Genomic DNA, 17720 nt, shown 5'->3' on the forward strand with positions numbered 1-17720 from the left:
ACTGATCCGATGGATCTTTTCTCTGATTGGTACGCTCTGTTCACTCTGATTCCTCCTCCATGCGCGTGTCTCAGAGTTTGATTGGCTAATGCCTCCAACGCGTCCTTATCTACAAATAAGATTGCATTATATTGACAGCAAGGTCACTTTCTTGTTAATGTTTATAATCTGGCATGGATTTGGAACAGTAATAAAATGTTCGAATGTTACCCAACACTTGCTCCTCGAAGTGTTCAAAGCGATGTCTACAGTATAAGCGTCCGTGTAATCATCTCACCTTCGCAACGTCAGTAACACTTTCTCAATCAAAATGCTGCAACAGGATCAGACGAGCTCTGTCTACATTGTCGCTATGATTAGACTTAAGAAATCACTCACCCCAGATTCTAATAAAATATCTCACAATATATGCAGTAATACTCTGGTAGGGTGTATTTAATAACATTACTCGATTTAAAGACAGCATCCAAATATCAGTGAAAGCCTGTTTCAACAAGACAAGCATTTTTCTTATAGTGGAGAGTCCTGCGTGCAAGGTAGGTCAAATCAACTCCTGTCCATTAAAGTGGCCCGTGCGCGCTGTGACTGCAAATGGCTCTCTCGTGCCTCCAGCCCCAGCTTGTGTCATTACTTAATGTAGTCTGGGAACTGCAGCCAAAAGGCGTGAGTCAGATGGCTTTAATAAAATGATGAGTTAAGCATAAATGTCCCCTCTGATTGGAGAGATTCCAAGATATTAAATACTAAGAGATTGGACCTTTTATTAAGGTGTTCTGTAAGCAGATAGAATGTGGCAGCAGGAACATATTTTACTGGAGAAGAATTCTGTTAAATCTCCAATCTGACCACATGCACATATAAACTGGAAGGAACTGTGCATACTCCCTTCTCTTAAGAATCAGAAAGTGTTCATTTATTTTAGTAAAGCCAAGAAATATACACTGTACCATTGAAACACGTTTCAAAAACATTCTGTTTATCCAACAAGCACACACACATTCACTCACACAAACCCAGAAAAATCTAATCAGTCTTAGAAGGGGTTCATCAGACTACAGGAAGCAAACCATGAAGCCAGAATGCACACAACCTCCCTTTGATTTATGAGTGTACGCAAGGAACACTGAAAATTAACCTATTCAGCTAAATTTAAATTTAGCTTTTGCAGAAGAAATCTCTCCCCATATTTTGCATGCAAGACTACAGAGTACAATAAACTAAATTAAGCAATAAGTAATTAACTTGAATACCTTAAGACTAGAAGCAGACATGCCACTAAGAAGTAGTTAGTACCACCTTGTGGCAGAATCCATAAATTACATTTACTGCAGATTACCACCCTCAACTCTGGAAAACATTTTTCAACCATACCAGGCTGCAATTTCATAGTTGGTATACTATAGGCTTTGAAAGCAAAACATCTAGCACTGCTGCTACATCAAGTATTGAAATTCCAGACATCCGTTATTAAAACGTGCAATATATAAAACAGCTGTCACTGCTGTGCACGGGATGATCAGGTCGACTGTGGCACAACAGGATCGTTTGATGCAACCACCTTTTTGATAAATGATTACACGTGGTGTCCTTGGAAGACTGAACATAAGTGGAACAAGGCCAATTGAAGCCCCATGGCCACCAACAAGTTTCACAGAGCAGACAAAGACATTCGAGCCAAGCAAATTCTTTATTAGGTGTACAAAAAGGAAAAGGAAAAAAGTGCAAAATTCAGAACCTCCTCAGAGGCCTCAGGATTGAGAGGGGCGGGGGAAGGTCAGTGGGATGGGGGGGCGGTCAGGGTTACACCCAACCCTGCAGAAGCAAAAAGGTTCTGCCTTCTAGCACCACACTGTATAGGAAAGCTGGAAGTGACCAGGTCACAGTACCGAGTGCAGCTTTTGTCAAGTGAGAGCAATCTGAAAGAGCAGATCTGAAGATGTACAACAGTACCACATCAACACTGACACAGACCGAGTTAGCAGGGTTTAGGTGAAACCCATCACATTGGCAGACATGACAGAGGGAGAAATCTCCCACAGGGTGACTACTCCATCACAGGAGATCCAGTAAAGGGTTTACGGTTAATCCTAACCCAGATTTTAGTAAAGACATTTCACAGTTTCACTCCGAACAGACATGTGTATATAGAGGAATAACACTTTTAAACACAGAAAACACTGAAGAGTCTACAATGAAACTGAAGACTGTTAAAAGAAAAGCAGTTTCAAAAGCACTGATCTGGAAGGTCCTGAAGTTCATCACAAACATCACAATATTACTGCAGAGAAAGGAAGAGACTGCAAACACACTCTAGTCACACCCAGCATCAAAAGCTAGGCTGCTTAACTGAAGTGGAGGAATGAGAAGTTAAGCCCGACTGGCTCAGATACCGCCTGGATCCGCAGTCTAATGGCATCCACACTGATCAGCTAAAAATACAGTAACAAAATAAGTGATGACAACAGAATGTAGTTGTTCATCCAAAGTAACAAACATTCAAGAAGCAATCCTACATTACACAGAGTGAAATGTTCAGCGAACACAGATGCAGTGGTCAAAGTGAGCTAGCAGGGTAACCATGACAACCTACAGGAGGGTGAGGGGACCTTAAGGCAGAGTGGAGAGCCTCAGTGATAATGGCACCTAGTGAAGAGGTTTGGGACTAACCCTTAACCCCTAACGAAAGGAAAAGGCACCTGCTAGAAGTAGGGGCCCAACCCCAACCCACTAAAGAGGGGGGCTGGGAGGCAACATGTGCACTCAGACAGGCTCAAGGTACCAAATACTCACACCCATGTCTTACACGTACAGTAAAGCTGGCATGTGCATGCATGCATGCACACTCAGACACACACACACAGCCCTAAAGAAACTCCCCCTTCTCCTCCGCTCCTCTTCCCTCCCTCACAGAATAGAACATTTTGGCTTCTTCTTCTTGTCTCCAGCTTCCTTCTTGGCAGACCCAGTGGAACACTCTTCCTCCTTCTTGGCAGACCCAGCAGGAGGCTCGTCTTCAGAGAAGCTGGAGAAGGTGGCATCACATGCAATGGCCTCACGCAGCTCCAGGTACCAGCGTCCCTCACCCAGGTACGACAGCGTGCCCGCGTCCAGCTCCTCACTGGCGGTGGCCTGGTGGCCCGCTTGCTGCATGGCCAGCACTTCCAGGAGGTCCAGGCCTGTCTGGACAGCCTCCACCCCAGCAGCACAGCCCAGGGTCACATGGGCACGGCTGCCCACCGGCAGGCTCTCGATGCCGGGCAGAGAGGAAGCAGGGGCATCCTCTTTGTCTGCACCTGGGGGCCACAGCTGGAGCTGCTCAGGGGTCAGTTTCACGCGGGCACCGAAGGAGCGAGGTGTGACCATGAGGCCAACAACAGCCAGCTCGGACGCATGATCATACGCATCCTTCACCACCTGCACAGAAGAGGAGACAACGCCTTCACTTTTTCCTTTGTGCACAGAGTTAGAGAAGTTAAAGAAAAACATTAATGATGCATACACTAAAATACTTAATAACCTTCCAGCACACAGTTAACTCCAGAACCACAGAGCAGCTTCTCATTATAAACTGCAATAAAGGAGAACATAACTATATCCAAAGGAAGAAAAGGTGAGACATCTTTCCTCACAAATGTGCTTCAAAATACTTGTGGAAAAAAAGGGGAAAAAAAAAAAAAAAAAAAAAAGATTCTGCTTGAAAGAATTTCTAAAATATTTGTACCGTTATCACACCTCTGCCAGTATGATGTCAACACTCAGTTACAAACAACTGCTGTTCCGGTTGTTTAAAATATACCACAGTTCGTACACATTTAAAATATACCACAGTCAGGGGCGCAGATTGCACTGGGGACGGAGGGACACGGACATGTCCCCTCCAGATTTATATTGACCCCATCCGAAATCTAGCATCTACAAGTATATTATATATATATATATATATATATATATATATATATATATATATATATATATATATATATATATATATAATTTCCATCTGCGCCCATGACCACAGTCCATACACATTTAAAATAGACCACAGTCCATACACATCCAGCAATCGGCTGCTTTGAAAACTGCTCTGAAAACATGGAAGTCCGTACTAAGAAAAGATCACCACCTAGTCCAGCATAGGTACCACATTGCACTACTTAGGTAAACTGGCTTAATACACTCAGATTCTTCAGAACAACTTTCACAGAAACCAACCTGCTGCTCGACATATTCCTTTGATCCATCTGCTTTTCCATAGTCACAGAATTTAGCGGTGCAGTGCAGTGGTGTTTTGGTCTGAAAGTACTGCTCCAGATCAACCTCCTTCTCAGCTTCCCCAGTAACTACAGAAAAAATAAGTTATTCAAAAGGGCTGAAGAAAAATAAAGAAACGTCTGTAGAAATAGTGACGGTCTCACCCTCTACTCACATTCACTGAGGTGTTTCTTGAAGGCCTGCAAAGTGTCCAGAGTTTTAAGGAACTCCATGGTAGAGCACATCATCTTCTCCTCAATCTCAGGAAGCAGGAACCAGCCAAAGAACAGCGGCATCACTGCCTCTTTGGGTTGTGGCTCCTCCTCCTTAGGCTGTAGCTCCACCTCTTTGGTGATCTCTGCTTTAACCTCCTCAGCCTCCAGGGCTTTTGTTGCAGACACAGCCTCGTTTGCAACTTCAGCAGGTGCCGCTGCATCGTCAGCTTTGGGCTCCACCTTCTGCTCTGGCTCGTCAGCAGGTTTATCTGTAACTTCCAGTTGCTTCTCTGGCTCTACTACTACCTCCTCAGATGTCTTCTCAGCAGGCTTCTCCAGCATGTCCGCCGCTACTCCTGCTCCCAGCTTCTCGGGCGATTTCACTTCAGCCTGCTCTACGACTGGCGTCTCATCTGTGGCCTCAGCGTCGGACACTTTAACTGGGCTTTGCTCAGGCTGGGAAGCCAGTTCTCCCCCCTCCTCACATACAGGCTGTTCGGGAGCCGGTGACGGCATCTCCACCACTGGGGTCTCAGCTGCAGGCGCTTCCTGATTCTGATCGGCTTCCATTCCTCAACAGCAGACTGGATCAGAACAAATAAATGTCATCAGTTCCCCTGAATCACACCTTCCTGGTGTTGGTTCAGTGGTTTGGCCATGTTGTGGAGTCTCCCTACACACAATCCACACCACTGCATGTGAAAGCACACCATCACGGTTCTGCTCCACAGTTAAACATGTCACCATTCTCAACTTACTTTCATACACTCCATTACAACTGGTATTGTAGCATATGCTAATCCACCTTCTAGTCCACTTGAAGCTAATCTAATTTACTGTATAAAAAAAACTGTCCCCAACACATCCATTCTGAGAAACTCAAATCAGGAAGTGCCAAAGTGTACACCAGAGGGTGTTATTTTCGTGCATTTCACTATTAATTCGTGCAAATGAGGGAAAAGGAACATCGTTTCTGAAACGGGCCTCAACAAATATGGTTCTACTTTTTGGAATTTGAGGAACCACGCAGCTTTACGTGATGGTTCATTAACCACTTTAACGTCGATGTTCAGAAACGGCTGCAGTTTTTACACGATACACTCGCACTTTCTGATAAACACTGCAAAACCTTCCGGATCAACGCTGCTGGCAGTGTCGCACATCAAGCTGACCGATGTTCCCGTTATGCGGCTTTAATATTTAGTCAGTCTTCACAAATCAGGAGCCTGGCGCCAGAAGTTCTCGTTATACCGAAAATGGAGCAAACGTGTGTCGGCCTGCATTCACACATTAAAATGATGCACTTCAATTATCTGCATTACAGAAGGCATACGCAAAAAAAAAATACAACCCTGCACCAAATTCTACAAGAGGTTACGTAAGTTTTACCTTGAACACAGCACAAACCCTGGCAGACGTGGGCCGCGCTGGTGCGACGTGTCTCACGTGGACCGTACAGCAGTGGGCGATTAGGTGTTGGGACACCTGCACGGCGTCTGAGCCGCTTCTTTGTGTCTAAATTAAACTCGGGTGCACCATACGAGATTTGGTTGGGACAAAGAAAGATCCTTTCGGACAAATGTGGTCCCCTCGAGAGACCCAACGACACAACAATCAACGGCAGAAATTAACGGAGTTGCTGGATTTTACACAGGGCTAAACGATACACTAACTTGAGCAATACATACAATTCATGAAGGAAAGGAAACGTCTACAGTTAGGAACATTTGGTAAAGCACGAAAGCTTAGGACGCTGGAGCGAATAAAACAATGAGCAGGTTGGCGAGATGTGGGGAGATTTGGGGAGTGGTTGCCTCCACCCCGGTACTGGCAGACTAAACAATTCCGCGTGGCACTGCCACACTTCGCGGGAGAAACACTGCGTTTGGCAGAATGTTTCTCCCGCGAAGCCAAAATGTTAACTAGGGCTCGTTTATGAAGTCACACATTTCTTCCTGTTAACAAATTGTAGTACCAACGGAACGTGGGCGAGAACATACGAACATGTCCAAAAGAGGAAATTAAGTTTAGCGGTGGGCGCACACACCCAAGAGCAACGCATGCACATGGAAGCAAATAAAACGTGTCCATTCTCACCGAAGCCCGAGGTAAAAGTAGAGCGTCCCGTTCACTGGCTGTGTGGCGCCGAACAGTTTTCCTCGATTGTCTCGAGTCCTGCGCTGAAATCCCCGCCTGCCCGAGAAGTACGCAGGGAACCAAGCGGAAATCACGACTCTTGAGCGTGCTGGCGCACGAGTACGCGAGCGCGGGCACGACGGTCGCAGACGAGGATTCAGCGCTCAGGGCCACGCCTACTTATCTACAGCACGCGCTTCAAGGATCCGCGAGGACGTTCAGCACCCAGGGCCACACCCACCTATCTAAAGCACGCGCTTCAAGGATCCGCGAGGACGTTCAGCACCCAGGGCCACACCCACTTATCTAAAGCACGCGCTTCAAGGATCCGCGAGGACGTTAGCACCCAGGTCCACGCCCACTTATCTAAAGCTCGCGCTTCAAGTAGTGCACTTAACGTCTCGTGTCCACTGTGAACAACCACTGAAAACGAGGAAATGCATTTCTAATTTATCATGTAGCGGTTTTTTATTATTATTTAGTGTTTTCAAGAATGTAATTGTCTGTTATTGGGAGGACATTGTCGTGGAAGTGTGTTAAACTCAGATCGGTTTCGTAGGCGTTAGCCATGAATATGTACGCAGAATAAGGATTCAGGTTAATCAATACACTGTTTGAGTCTCTTTGAGTTTAATATTTTTTCGCAGAGACGTGTGTATGAGAGAAAGCGCGAGAGCGGATTTCTTGGGGAGGGAGGGGAGGGGAGGGGAGGGGATTGGGTCTGGTCAGTCTTGCTGTTACGACTTCATTGTTGCAGTTTTACATACTGGGGTCTTTCTGAATTTAAATCTAGACCTGTAATCGTTTAACCTGAAAATTGCCAGTGATTAACTTAATAGTTAAGAGTAATTGGTATTGAGTCGACGTTAGGACCATTAGGAACCAACTGGAGAAAAGCTCAACGTTGGTGTCTCAGGCCTCTCTGGGAGAAATACAGGTGTTGGGGAAGGTGTTTGCCTTGTGTTGTGTAATTCTCAAAACACTCAGTTACATAACCAGCTAGTATTTGAACACGGTGAATTAAACTTTTTATATTACCAGAAAAAAAAATTAGCCCTTTTAAAATTGTACAATAAAGCATCTTTCAGTCTATTGTAAACTCAATCTGATAAATTACTGAGATACCTGGTACTGGACAAAGAAACACAGACATGGCCGAGGGCTAGAGTGACACCCACACGTGGTCTGTCACAGGGCAATACTTCATGTTCAATCATCCTTCCTCTTATATATTCACACACACATACATACATACATTATATATATATATACATACATACATATATATATATTATTATTATATCTATCTTATTATTATTATTTTATTAGCTCCATTCGTTTTCAGCACAGTCTTGTTCTGAACCAAAGCTACTTCTGTCCGACAGTATTTATTTTGTAGACCAGGGCCAAGAGAATGAACAGGAGTTTAGATTTATTGGTTCAGATCCAACAGTTAAGCACGAGAGGAGGGGTGAGTGTGTTCAACCATCCATCCATATGTCTTCTCTCAAGGTGTGACTAACTGCCTTGTCTCACGAAGAGCCTGCCAGAATGAAGTCAGACGGATCAAATTATAATCAGAATGGACCAACATTTAAGAGGAATTCAGACTGAATCTAAAGCAAATAAAGCAGGAAAAGTAAACAAACATTTTCTGATCCAGGACTAGTCTAGATAATCCTAAAATCAGGAGGTCACAATACCTCCTGATTTTAGGATTAGTCAATATCAGGGGTTTGATTCATCATGACCACCTAGAAAACAAAATATTGGACATGTCAATTTCCTTGCACATTAAGCAGTTGTTGATAATTATTTGGTCAAATTGATTTAATATATTATGGTATAATAGTCATGTAAAACTCATGGTCTGGTGTGAAGTGTTTCAGTTCAGCAGGTTACACTGACCCTGACCCACTAGGGCTGGGTATCGATTAAAATTTCAAGAATCGATCCGATTCCGATTCTGAAGATTAAGAATCGATTTATTTCGATTTAATCGATTCGATCCGATTCGATCCAATTCGGGGTTTAGTGTTATTAAAAATGTATTTGAGCTGTTTCCTGACTATGTACAAAAGCAACATGTTAAAACTAGTATTATATCGATATTAATCAGCAAATAGTTACTGGTAGTTGGTAGTTACTGATGGCTGGAAGACTGGTGAAAAGGGTCATCATAAATCTACCTTCAAGAAAGGTAATCCAGAACAATAAACAGAGGACATCTTTGAGGTGTCTATGTCTGCAACAGTGGACTCCTACTGGGACACTAACCAGTGCATTATTATTATGATTGAAATAATTAAGAATTCACCCAAAAGCTGTTGCTACCAAATGCATTTTTATTTTAAAAGTGCTCACACTTAATAAACTGAAAGTATAAAATGTAAACGTGTATTTTTCTTTAAAGTGCGAATATAAGAACAGAACTGTCACGTTACGGTCCCCGACCCCTCCCTTTTGGGCGTGTGTTAACGTTGTCTGCGTCTAATCGTCTTTCGTCTCCGTGGGTGCGGGTGCGTCTTGTGATAAGTCTCACCCAGAGACCGTATATACAGTCACTGGTCTCACCTGTGGCTCGTCTCGTCATCACTGGGGGTTTGTGTGGTTTGTCTATTTAATGTGCGTTCGCGCAGCGTCCTGTGCTCGTCTTGTTTGAGTCACACATGTTCTATGTAAACGTGTTTTATGTGCGCTGTCTGCGCTTCGGTAAATGTAATAAACGTAACGATTTGGAAAGTGCAAAGGATTCTGTGTCCATCGCCTTGCGCCCAACGTTACAAGAACATTTCCAACTTTTTTAAACTGTAAAAACACTGGGTAAACTGTCAGTAACATGGACTAACTGTAAATAGTCACTGACACTGGATAAACTGTCCTTCTGTTTTTAGATAGCCGATTTGACTATCGTCGTTACCATCACTGTCCGACGCCATGTTGTTTTACAGTTAGTTAGACCGAGCGCGCCTGCGTGAATTCAGTGACGAGGCGGGGGTAAAAGTTCACTAAAAAATCGATCTTTGGACGTACGAATCGATTATCAGATCATCATATGCGAATCGATTCTGAATCGGAAAATCGATTTTTTCAACACAGGCCTATGACCCACACTTTAAATTGCGTCACTGTTGAAAGAGTCCACTGTGACTTTTATTGTCTTGCCTGAAACACAATGATGGCTGAGTGTTTGCACTAAAACCACAAGAGTTGTGGCCTAATAATCTTAGTGATGAACCTTTTTCCATCTCTCGAATCCTGTCTCTTCCAAGCCAGTATTATTCTGCTCTAATATGCTGCTTATATGTTTCACAAATGGAGGAACACTTGCAAGAATTCTGAGGAATTCAGAACTTAGTGTAAATGCTGTGATTACAAGTAGCATGTGTCAAATGGTGAGAGAATGAGCACTTCAGTACATAAGGAGGACAAGATCAACCCCAAACCCCACACCCAACCCCAAACCCCCAACATCCCAATCCAAAACCATAAACCTTAAACCCAACTCAAAAGTCTAATCCCAACCCCAACATCTGTGTAACCTTCTGAATGGCATCTTGGGCAACAATATCCTGCAGCTGTTTTGCCAAGTCCAGCGCCTTCTCAAAGTGGAGCACACTGGTCCTATAGACGCCCAGCTTCACTGGGAGAGGGAGAGAGAGAGTGAGAGAGAGAGAGAGAGAGAGAGAGAGAGAGAGAGAGAGAGAGGGAGAGGGAGATTACTGGGAGAGAAATAAAGACATTGTAGATCTAGTGGGACAATTTATACAGGACTGTCATAAGGTCAGAGAAACACTAACAAATCTATTCTCTTTTTACACTGTTTATATGTTTTTGTTTGCATTGTGTCCCATGTCTGATGTCCTAAACAAATGTGTTTTATTGATTAACTTTCCGTCCTTCATAGAAATTCTTACTCAATTGTATTAAAAACTAATGAATGATTAATGATGCACATATACTATATGTACTGTATTGTATGTTAATGATATACATATATTACATGTACAGTATTTTTTATTAATGATATTTATTGTATGTACTGTATTGTATAATAATGATATTTATTGTATGTACTGTATTGTATATTAACTATATTTATTGTATGTACTGTATTGTACTTGATTTGGCAACATTGGCATTATGTATCCTGTCATGCCAATAACGCACATTTGATTTGATTTTTGAGTAAGTTAGAGGGATCCAATAAGATCTGATGTTCACAAACAAATTCAGGTAACCCTGCAACTCAGATGTGGCTATAGAATGTGTAAACAAAACAGAAAACACTAAATAAAAACACAATATATTGCAAATTGTGTTAAAAGCATGTAACACTAAAAAGTTTATAAAAATTACCTGAAAATCTCATTTTATCAATCTGCATCTTATATTAAAACACCTAATAATCCTGCTGTAAATTTATGTACAATATGTTGATAATTGTATATAATTATGTATACAAAGATTTTTACTCTAGTAAATTTTGAATACTAGTGCACCCATTAAAGTTTGCAATATGTACTATATATTTGCCTTTTTTCCAGGTGCAGAGTCAAAGCTGTCTGAACAGCTGATACAGGCCTAATCCTCACTGTGACCTTGACCCTATCCCTGTGAACAACCCTTCCTGCAGACTCACACTCAGCCTGTGCCACCAGCACATTTGCGTTGAGTTGCCATTTCTCATCGCTGATATCGTTGGCGGCGTGGAGCGACTGGGTGCCGTACTCTCGGGCATCCTGGTACTGCTTCAGCTCCAGGTAACAGCGGCCGATCTCATGGAACAGCCAGGACTTCTCCAGCCCACTGTGCACCAGAGGCACCTTCTCATCCCAGCTATATACACATGCAAAGAGAGGGAGGGAGGGAGGGAGAGACAGACAGACATGTTTTTTTCATGTCATTTATCTTCACCATATGAAAAATCGCATTTGGTGTGGAAGAGAACGTCATTATACATGTGGTCTAATTCATTTACTGTGGTCAAAATAAATTGCACAATAAAAACACATTTGGTGTGCACATAAAAATTAATAACACTAGTATGGTCTTTCTTCTGTATTGTAATTTGGTCGTATCCAATTGAATACGTTATATATGATATTGCACACCCTGACTATATGCGTACTGTTCAATAATTTAGTTAAAGATGTAATAAAAATTTGTAACCCAAAACGTGTACACACATACTGTGCATAATAAAGATACAGACACACTCACGCTTCTATGGCTTGTTGAAATTTGCCAATACGCGCGTACACTCGCCCGATGTTGTCCAGAGCCCTGGACTTACTGTCCATCGATTTACTGTTAAAAGCAAAGAAACAAACGTCAAGCAAGGCAGCTGGTCCTCCTGGTTTTTAAGAAGCTGTTATAAGCAAGAACACAGCCCATTAAACACATGGCTCTTCTCTCCTCACCCATGTCGAGCCAGCTCCAGGTCCTTCAGGTGGTTGTCCAAAGCCTTGTCCATGTCTCCCAGATCCATCAGGGCATTACCTAAGCACAGAGCAAAGACAGAGCCTGATCATTCACCATTCCACAGTACCTCCAATAAAAAAATAGTTTAACTACTGATCCTCTAAAAGACCTAATGCAGATGAAGTTTGTCTAAAATCTATTTTTTAAATTCCTGTTTGGTTTCTCTGGCGGTGTGATGAAGTGCTGTGTAGCCAGAGCAGTGTTACCGATGCAGCTGTAGAGATTTCCCAACACCTCACTCCTATTGATCAGAACGTCGTCAGACCAGCCCTGTACAGTCTTTAACACCTGCTGGGCCTTCTTCAGACTGCCCTCTGCATTGCCCACACTCAGTGCTGCCCAAACAAACAACCAACACATGAGCAGAAGCACACAGGCCACTGACTGATTGTTGCATACTAACCACAACAAATGCTACAAGTAGTAAAACCTTAAATCCTTAAAATAAAAGATAACAAATGCTAAAGCCATGGCCCAAACTGTGACCTTTGACCCCCCAGTGCACCTGCATCGATCTCCTCCAGGTTTTTGAGGACATAACAGGCGGGGTCAGAGGGCTGGTGGGAGCGGCTCCATTGCTGTAGCAGCAGCTTCTGGTCCCGCTGACGAGCATAGATAGGTTTCTGCTGCCTCCAAAACTCTGTCCGTGTGTCCAGATAGGAGATGCAGTTCAGGATCAGATGCTGCAGGCGCTCACCACTACGTGTCTTACCTTTGATAAGATCTGGAAAAGCAGCAAGTAATTATACACAAACAACACAACGGGTCTGAGAAACAGCAGCTACATTCACTCTCTCTCTCTCTCTCTCTCTCTCTCTCTCACTCACTCACTCACTCACTCACTCACTCACTCACTCACTCACTCACACACACACACACACACACACACACACACACTCTCTCTCTCTCTCTCTCTCTCTCTCTCTCTCGACACCCTTGTCCTCACACACACACCCCACCACACCCACTGCCCCCAAACCCTCCCCCTTTACACACCTTCATCTTTGAGCAGTTTCTCCAGGTACTCTTTGTCAGAGTATAGCTCTCCCAGTAGCTGCTTGGCTGTTTTCTCGCTCTTCTGTGTCTTCTGGTCTTGTGGTCTCAGCTCCTTCTTTAGTGGATGGATCACATGTTTTGGTCGAATCTTTTTTAGCTTACAAAGAAAATGTAAATACAAAGTGGCACATTTTAACACACAAGACAAATGATCAGGAAAAACAGTTGATAAAAAACCCATCTGTGAAATAATGCAATTATTTCTTTCTTTCAGTCAAAAGTTGCTGTTGTGACAAATATTTCCTCTACGTCTGACCTTTGGGTAATGCTTAGTTCAGAGTGCATGTGGTAATTAGGGTAAGGGTTTGTCTCAACTGATGACACTGCAGTTTTTTTTAAGTGGCTTGAGGTGTAGACAATTAACATACATCTTCTGCTTTATGGAAGAAGGAGAGATCACCCTTATTCTCCAGTTGAACAGATGAGAAAGCTGGAGGGAGAACAGAGAGAAAGTGAAGACACACAGATCATATGGTGCCTAAACCCACAGCTAAACTGGTTTACTTCAGTCACAGGTGGTGTTGTAATATGTCTAAGCCACAGCTAAACTAGGTTACTCCAGTCACAGGTGGTGTTGTAATATGTCTAAGCCACAGCTAAACTGGGTTACTACAGTCACAGACAACTGTTGCTGATAGAGTTTTTATTCATCTGTAATTAGATGTGCACTTTGACACATTGCAAACATGGGTTACTGATCAACAATACCAAACAATACTATTGGTCATCAGATTCTAAAATGTGGCATGATTATACACAAGGCTGTCATTTCTCTGCGATTAGTCTATCATAGCTCCATTCTGCTGAGTTAGCATTAGCACTCACTGCCCACAGAGTTGGTGATGGCTTCCTGAGCCTTCTGTATGCCCAGCCTCAACGCTTGCAGCTCAGGACGCAGCTTGTGGCTTCTGTGATAAAAGACCAGAGCAAATTCAAACTCCCCCATGGTGTACAGGGCCTCCGCCTTCTGATGCAAGCCCTGTGTGCGAGGAGAAGAATTGTTCACCCATAACTTGATAAGTGTATTGAAAGTGATGCAGGTGATTCTTATAGAATACTTTCATTACACACCCATAACTAACACAGATATTCAGCTACTTAAAATATCAACATAGTACTGCAGTATTAAAACCCCGGTCATGCAAAGCTGAATCTCTTGCTTTTGTTGAAATAAAGTATAAGCAATATGAATACATCGCTAAAGTTTCGAAACACACCATTCAAATATACTCCACCAGTTCATACAGTCCATAAAGTGGAATCAAATCTGCAAAATCAGTTTGTTTTAAACAACAATTTCCGCATTGTCACAAGAACAAACTAATTTACATATGTTTACCTATGCAACCAACAGCTGTAATTCTCAAGTGCCTTTCAGCTGTGGTTGCTTTTTGAATGGAGGCAATACAGGGCAGCCAATCAGAAAAGAGCTCATTTATCTTATCTCCATCTTAACGGAGCAGTAACAAACAGCCTGGTCATGTAAAAGTGAATTACGTCTGTTTGTCTTGAACATAAAGACACACAGACATCGTAATTGGAAAAATCTAAAAGAAAAATCATGGGATATACAGCCTTTGAATATTCATCATCTCTTGAAGAAGGCGACCTTTCCTGCCATCAGGTACTTCTCGCGTGTGAAGAACACTACTCTTCTAACCCTAACCCCTAAATCGCGTTTCAGGGCACTAGAGCATCCAGCGGCTTTGAACGGCTATTCAGGTGGAAGCAGCGGACACCCTCAATGGTAAAATACATGTATATCCAGGCCCGTCGCGATGGGGCAGGCAAACCAGGCAATTGCTTGGGGCCCCAAGCTGGCCTGGGGCCCCCAGACAACAACAGGTTAAGAATTAAATGCAGCGACAAACTGTGTGAGCCCCCCTTTACATTCTCAAAGTCATGAGCAATGACACTGTTCTCAGAATCCCCCTCAAGGGGGCCCCTCCCACCAGCTGCTGAAGGCAGGCAGACACTGTCCTGGCAGACAGCCAAGTTTTAGACGCCGGCAAATATGAAACTTAACCATGAAGCGAATTTATCCATCAGGAAGCCAAAAGAGAAAACAAAAGAAGGAAGAGGAACACAAAAAAACTAGTGGTGGGCCGTTAACGGCGTTCGTTAATTTGATACTCTTATCGGGCGATATAAAAATTATCGCCGTTAATATATCTACTAAATGGGTAAGCAAACTATGATGACTTTCAACTTGACAGTTTAGCTCGGCTGTATTCCTAACCAAATTGCACAGTAGGGGCGAGAACGAGTTTTCAAACCTGTGAATTAAAAATCGTACGTGTGTTTACATGGATGCAGCCACGAAGTCGCCAGGTTTGCTTCATGGAAAATTCATTTTTAGGTAAAATATTACCGGAGCGGAGCTCGGAGCGGTCGTTTTCTGCATGGTCCTAGCGCTAGATTCGTCGCTATTTAAATATTTATTTTTAACCGTTAAAACTTCAGAGGACCAAACCGGCTTTTGAAAAAGTCCCCCCCAAATTATGTCCGTGAGATTAAATGTACTAAATGTTGGCTTACATTTCAAATATCATGTTTAGCTGAATAAACATGTTATCAACCCCTTTTAATGTACAGTATGTAGGCTTACAAATTCATGTTTAACTGAATAAACCGTTGAACACGAGTAGCCTACATTTTATTGAGTATGTTTTTTTCTTCAAGTATCAAAGTAGAACAGCTTCCTCAAGCAGTCATTGATGCATTTTGGAAACAGGAGATGAGCCCCTGGTCTAATACACCCTCTGTATTAAGAAACCCTATCTCAAAAGCTGACTTTTAGTTATTATTTGTGTAGCACACATATGAGCCATTTTAATATAGATTAATCTAGATTAATTTCAAGATTTCAGTGAGATTAATCTAGATTAAAAAAATTAATCTATGCCCACCCCTAAAAAAAACACAAGACAGTGGTAAGTGATGATTTACACTGGATAAATTAGGCCTACCTGTACAAATGGTGTAATTTAGCAGCAGGTAGGCTAAAAACAATATATACGTCCCGGGTAATCCCATACTTAAATCTGCTATGTTCAGCTACAAGTAGTAAATTTGTAAAGTAGTTAGTTTGAGGTGTATATGCTGTGATTCTTGAAGGTGGACTGCGGCCAGATATGTTTTTTTTTTTGGCCGGAGGGGGGTTTGGGCATGAGATTTCTGGTGTGGAGGTTGGGGGGGCCCCGGTTGGTGTCTTTGCTTGGGGCCCCCAAATACCTTGAAACGGCACTGTGTATATCCGTTTCTAAATGGAACCCGTTGACATGGAATATTAGGAGAGCCCCAACGCTAGACACTTTGTATTTGACATTATTATTTTTATTATGTTTTTCATTAAAATTGTTTTATCTTTGCAATCATTTTCACATTCAGATTTGGCAGACTCCAGTGTCCAGGCGAACAGAATTTTACTACTGTAGAATTTTACTAAGCAGTAACATATTAAATTTAGGCCTATACCCTACACTAAATCTCATTCACCAATTTGCAATGTAGCATTCCAAGATCGAGAAAAACGGCATGTGGACCTAACAGGTTTTTTATAACTGGGTTATATCGAAAGGAAGGTCGAACCTTGAAAAATCCCTCGTCGTCTTGCAGGGATTCCTCTGCGTCCTTCAGGGCATTTTCAGAATCCCCCAATTTCACGTAACATTTGGATCTGGCAACCAAGCAATTCTTGTCGTGTGGCTGCAAAGTCAGCGCCTAAAGCAGACATATTTTGCTTATAAATATATCAAAACGAATGTCTTTCTGAAGCAAATTAGCATACATTCCGCATTAAGTGTTCAACACAAAGTTGGACCCTAAGAACCATCTTATCGTTATACACACGACCACCAGCAGGTAAAACTAGGGTTAGAGTTCCACTTACTGTTAGAATTACTTTGTCACACTAGGGTCACTTTGAACCAGATCTTACCGTTGAGTAGCTCTCAATGGCCTTGACATATTTTCCTTTGTGAAACAGCTGGTCACCCTCTGCCATGTAGGCAGCAAACGTGCTTCTCGGACCATGTTCTCCGTTATCAGACATTTCGACGTAAATGTAGTTACTACACGGCGAATTACCGCCGTGAAACTGGGACGGTCTCATGTATCTTAGCAACGACGTAACAAAACGTGGTTTTAAAGGGTAACGCACACTAATGCAGGTTAACCACTAGAGTGTGTGTGTGTATGTGATAGCAGGTTAACCACCAGTGTGTGTGAGACAACAGGTTAACCACCCGAGTGTGTGATAGCAGGTTAACCACTAGTTTTGTTTGTGATAGCAGGTTAACCACTAGAGATTGTGTGTGTGTGATAGCAGGTTAACCATTAGATTGTGTGTGTGGGACAACAGGTTAGCCACCAGTGTGTGTGTGTGCATACATGTGATAGGTTAACCACTAGTGTGTATGAGATAGCAGGTTAACCTCTAGTTTGTGTGTGATAGCAGGTTAAACACTAGTGTGTGTGTGATAGCATGTTGTTAACCAAATGTGTGAGAGATAGCAGTTTAATAACTAGTGTGTGTGTGTGTGTGGGATAACAGGTTAACCACTAGAGTGTGTATAT

General features: G+C 42.7%; 2 protein-coding genes across 6 annotated transcripts; both read right to left on the minus strand.

Moving 5' to 3' along the window:
* Positions 1-1673: 1673 nt before the first annotated feature.
* cnp (2'',3''-cyclic nucleotide 3'' phosphodiesterase) lies at positions 1674-6772 on the minus strand. Its single transcript, XM_076995425.1, has 4 exons — positions 6564-6772; positions 4427-5050; positions 4213-4340; positions 1674-3414 (listed from the first exon to the last, which is right to left on the minus strand). Exons 2-4 carry the CDS (start codon positions 5034-5036, stop codon positions 2905-2907), a joined length of 1248 nt encoding a protein of 415 aa, XP_076851540.1. The 5' UTR covers positions 5037-5050; positions 6564-6772; the 3' UTR covers positions 1674-2904.
* A 1096-nt stretch (positions 6773-7868) lies between these two features.
* odad4 (outer dynein arm docking complex subunit 4) lies at positions 7869-17348 on the minus strand. 5 transcript variants are annotated; one of them, XM_076995405.1, is made up of 12 exons: positions 17083-17348; positions 16734-16865; positions 13968-14121; positions 13511-13572; positions 13083-13230; positions 12592-12810; positions 12293-12421; positions 12026-12104; positions 11826-11912; positions 11245-11441; positions 10128-10245; positions 7903-8145 (listed from the first exon to the last, which is right to left on the minus strand). In XM_076995405.1, exons 1-12 carry the CDS (start codon positions 17254-17256, stop codon positions 8121-8123), a joined length of 1524 nt encoding a protein of 507 aa, XP_076851520.1. In that variant the 5' UTR covers positions 17257-17348; the 3' UTR covers positions 7903-8120. The 5 variants fall into 5 exon arrangements, with proteins under 5 accessions (XP_076851528.1, XP_076851531.1, XP_076851520.1 ...); XM_076995386.1 differs by having other exon boundaries at positions 7904-8145; positions 13083-13239; positions 17083-17343; XM_076995396.1 differs by having other exon boundaries at positions 7904-8145; positions 10145-10245; positions 13083-13239; positions 17083-17342.
* Between the last annotated feature and the right edge of the window lie 372 nt (positions 17349-17720).

The sequence above is a fragment of the Brachyhypopomus gauderio genome, chromosome 2 (genome assembly GCF_052324685.1).
Source record: "Brachyhypopomus gauderio isolate BG-103 chromosome 2, BGAUD_0.2, whole genome shotgun sequence".
NCBI classification, from domain to species: domain Eukaryota; kingdom Metazoa; phylum Chordata; class Actinopteri; order Gymnotiformes; family Hypopomidae; genus Brachyhypopomus; species Brachyhypopomus gauderio.

Coding starts and splice junctions, on each gene's coding strand:
- cnp (XM_076995425.1), bottom strand. CDS start 5,036: ATGGAAGCCGATCAGAATCAGGAAGCGCCTGCAGCTGAGACCCCAGTG. Junction 4,341..4,426: donor CAAGAAACACCTCAGTGAAT/GTGAGTAGAGGG, acceptor TTTTTTCTGTAG/TTACTGGGGAAGCTGAGAAG. Junction 3,415..4,212: donor AGGAATATGTCGAGCAGCAG/GTTGGTTTCTGT, acceptor TCTTCTGTGCAG/GTGGTGAAGGATGCGTATGA.
- odad4 (XM_076995386.1), bottom strand. CDS start 17,256: ATGAGACCGTCCCAGTTTCACGGCGGTAATTCGCCGTGTAGTAACTAC. Junction 12,811..13,082: donor GAAACTGCTCAAAGATGAAG/GTGTGTAAAGGG, acceptor CTGCTTTTCCAG/ATCTTATCAAAGGTAAGACA. Junction 10,246..11,244: donor GCTGGTGGCACAGGCTGAGT/GTGAGTCTGCAG, acceptor TCCCTCTCCCAG/TGAAGCTGGGCGTCTATAGG.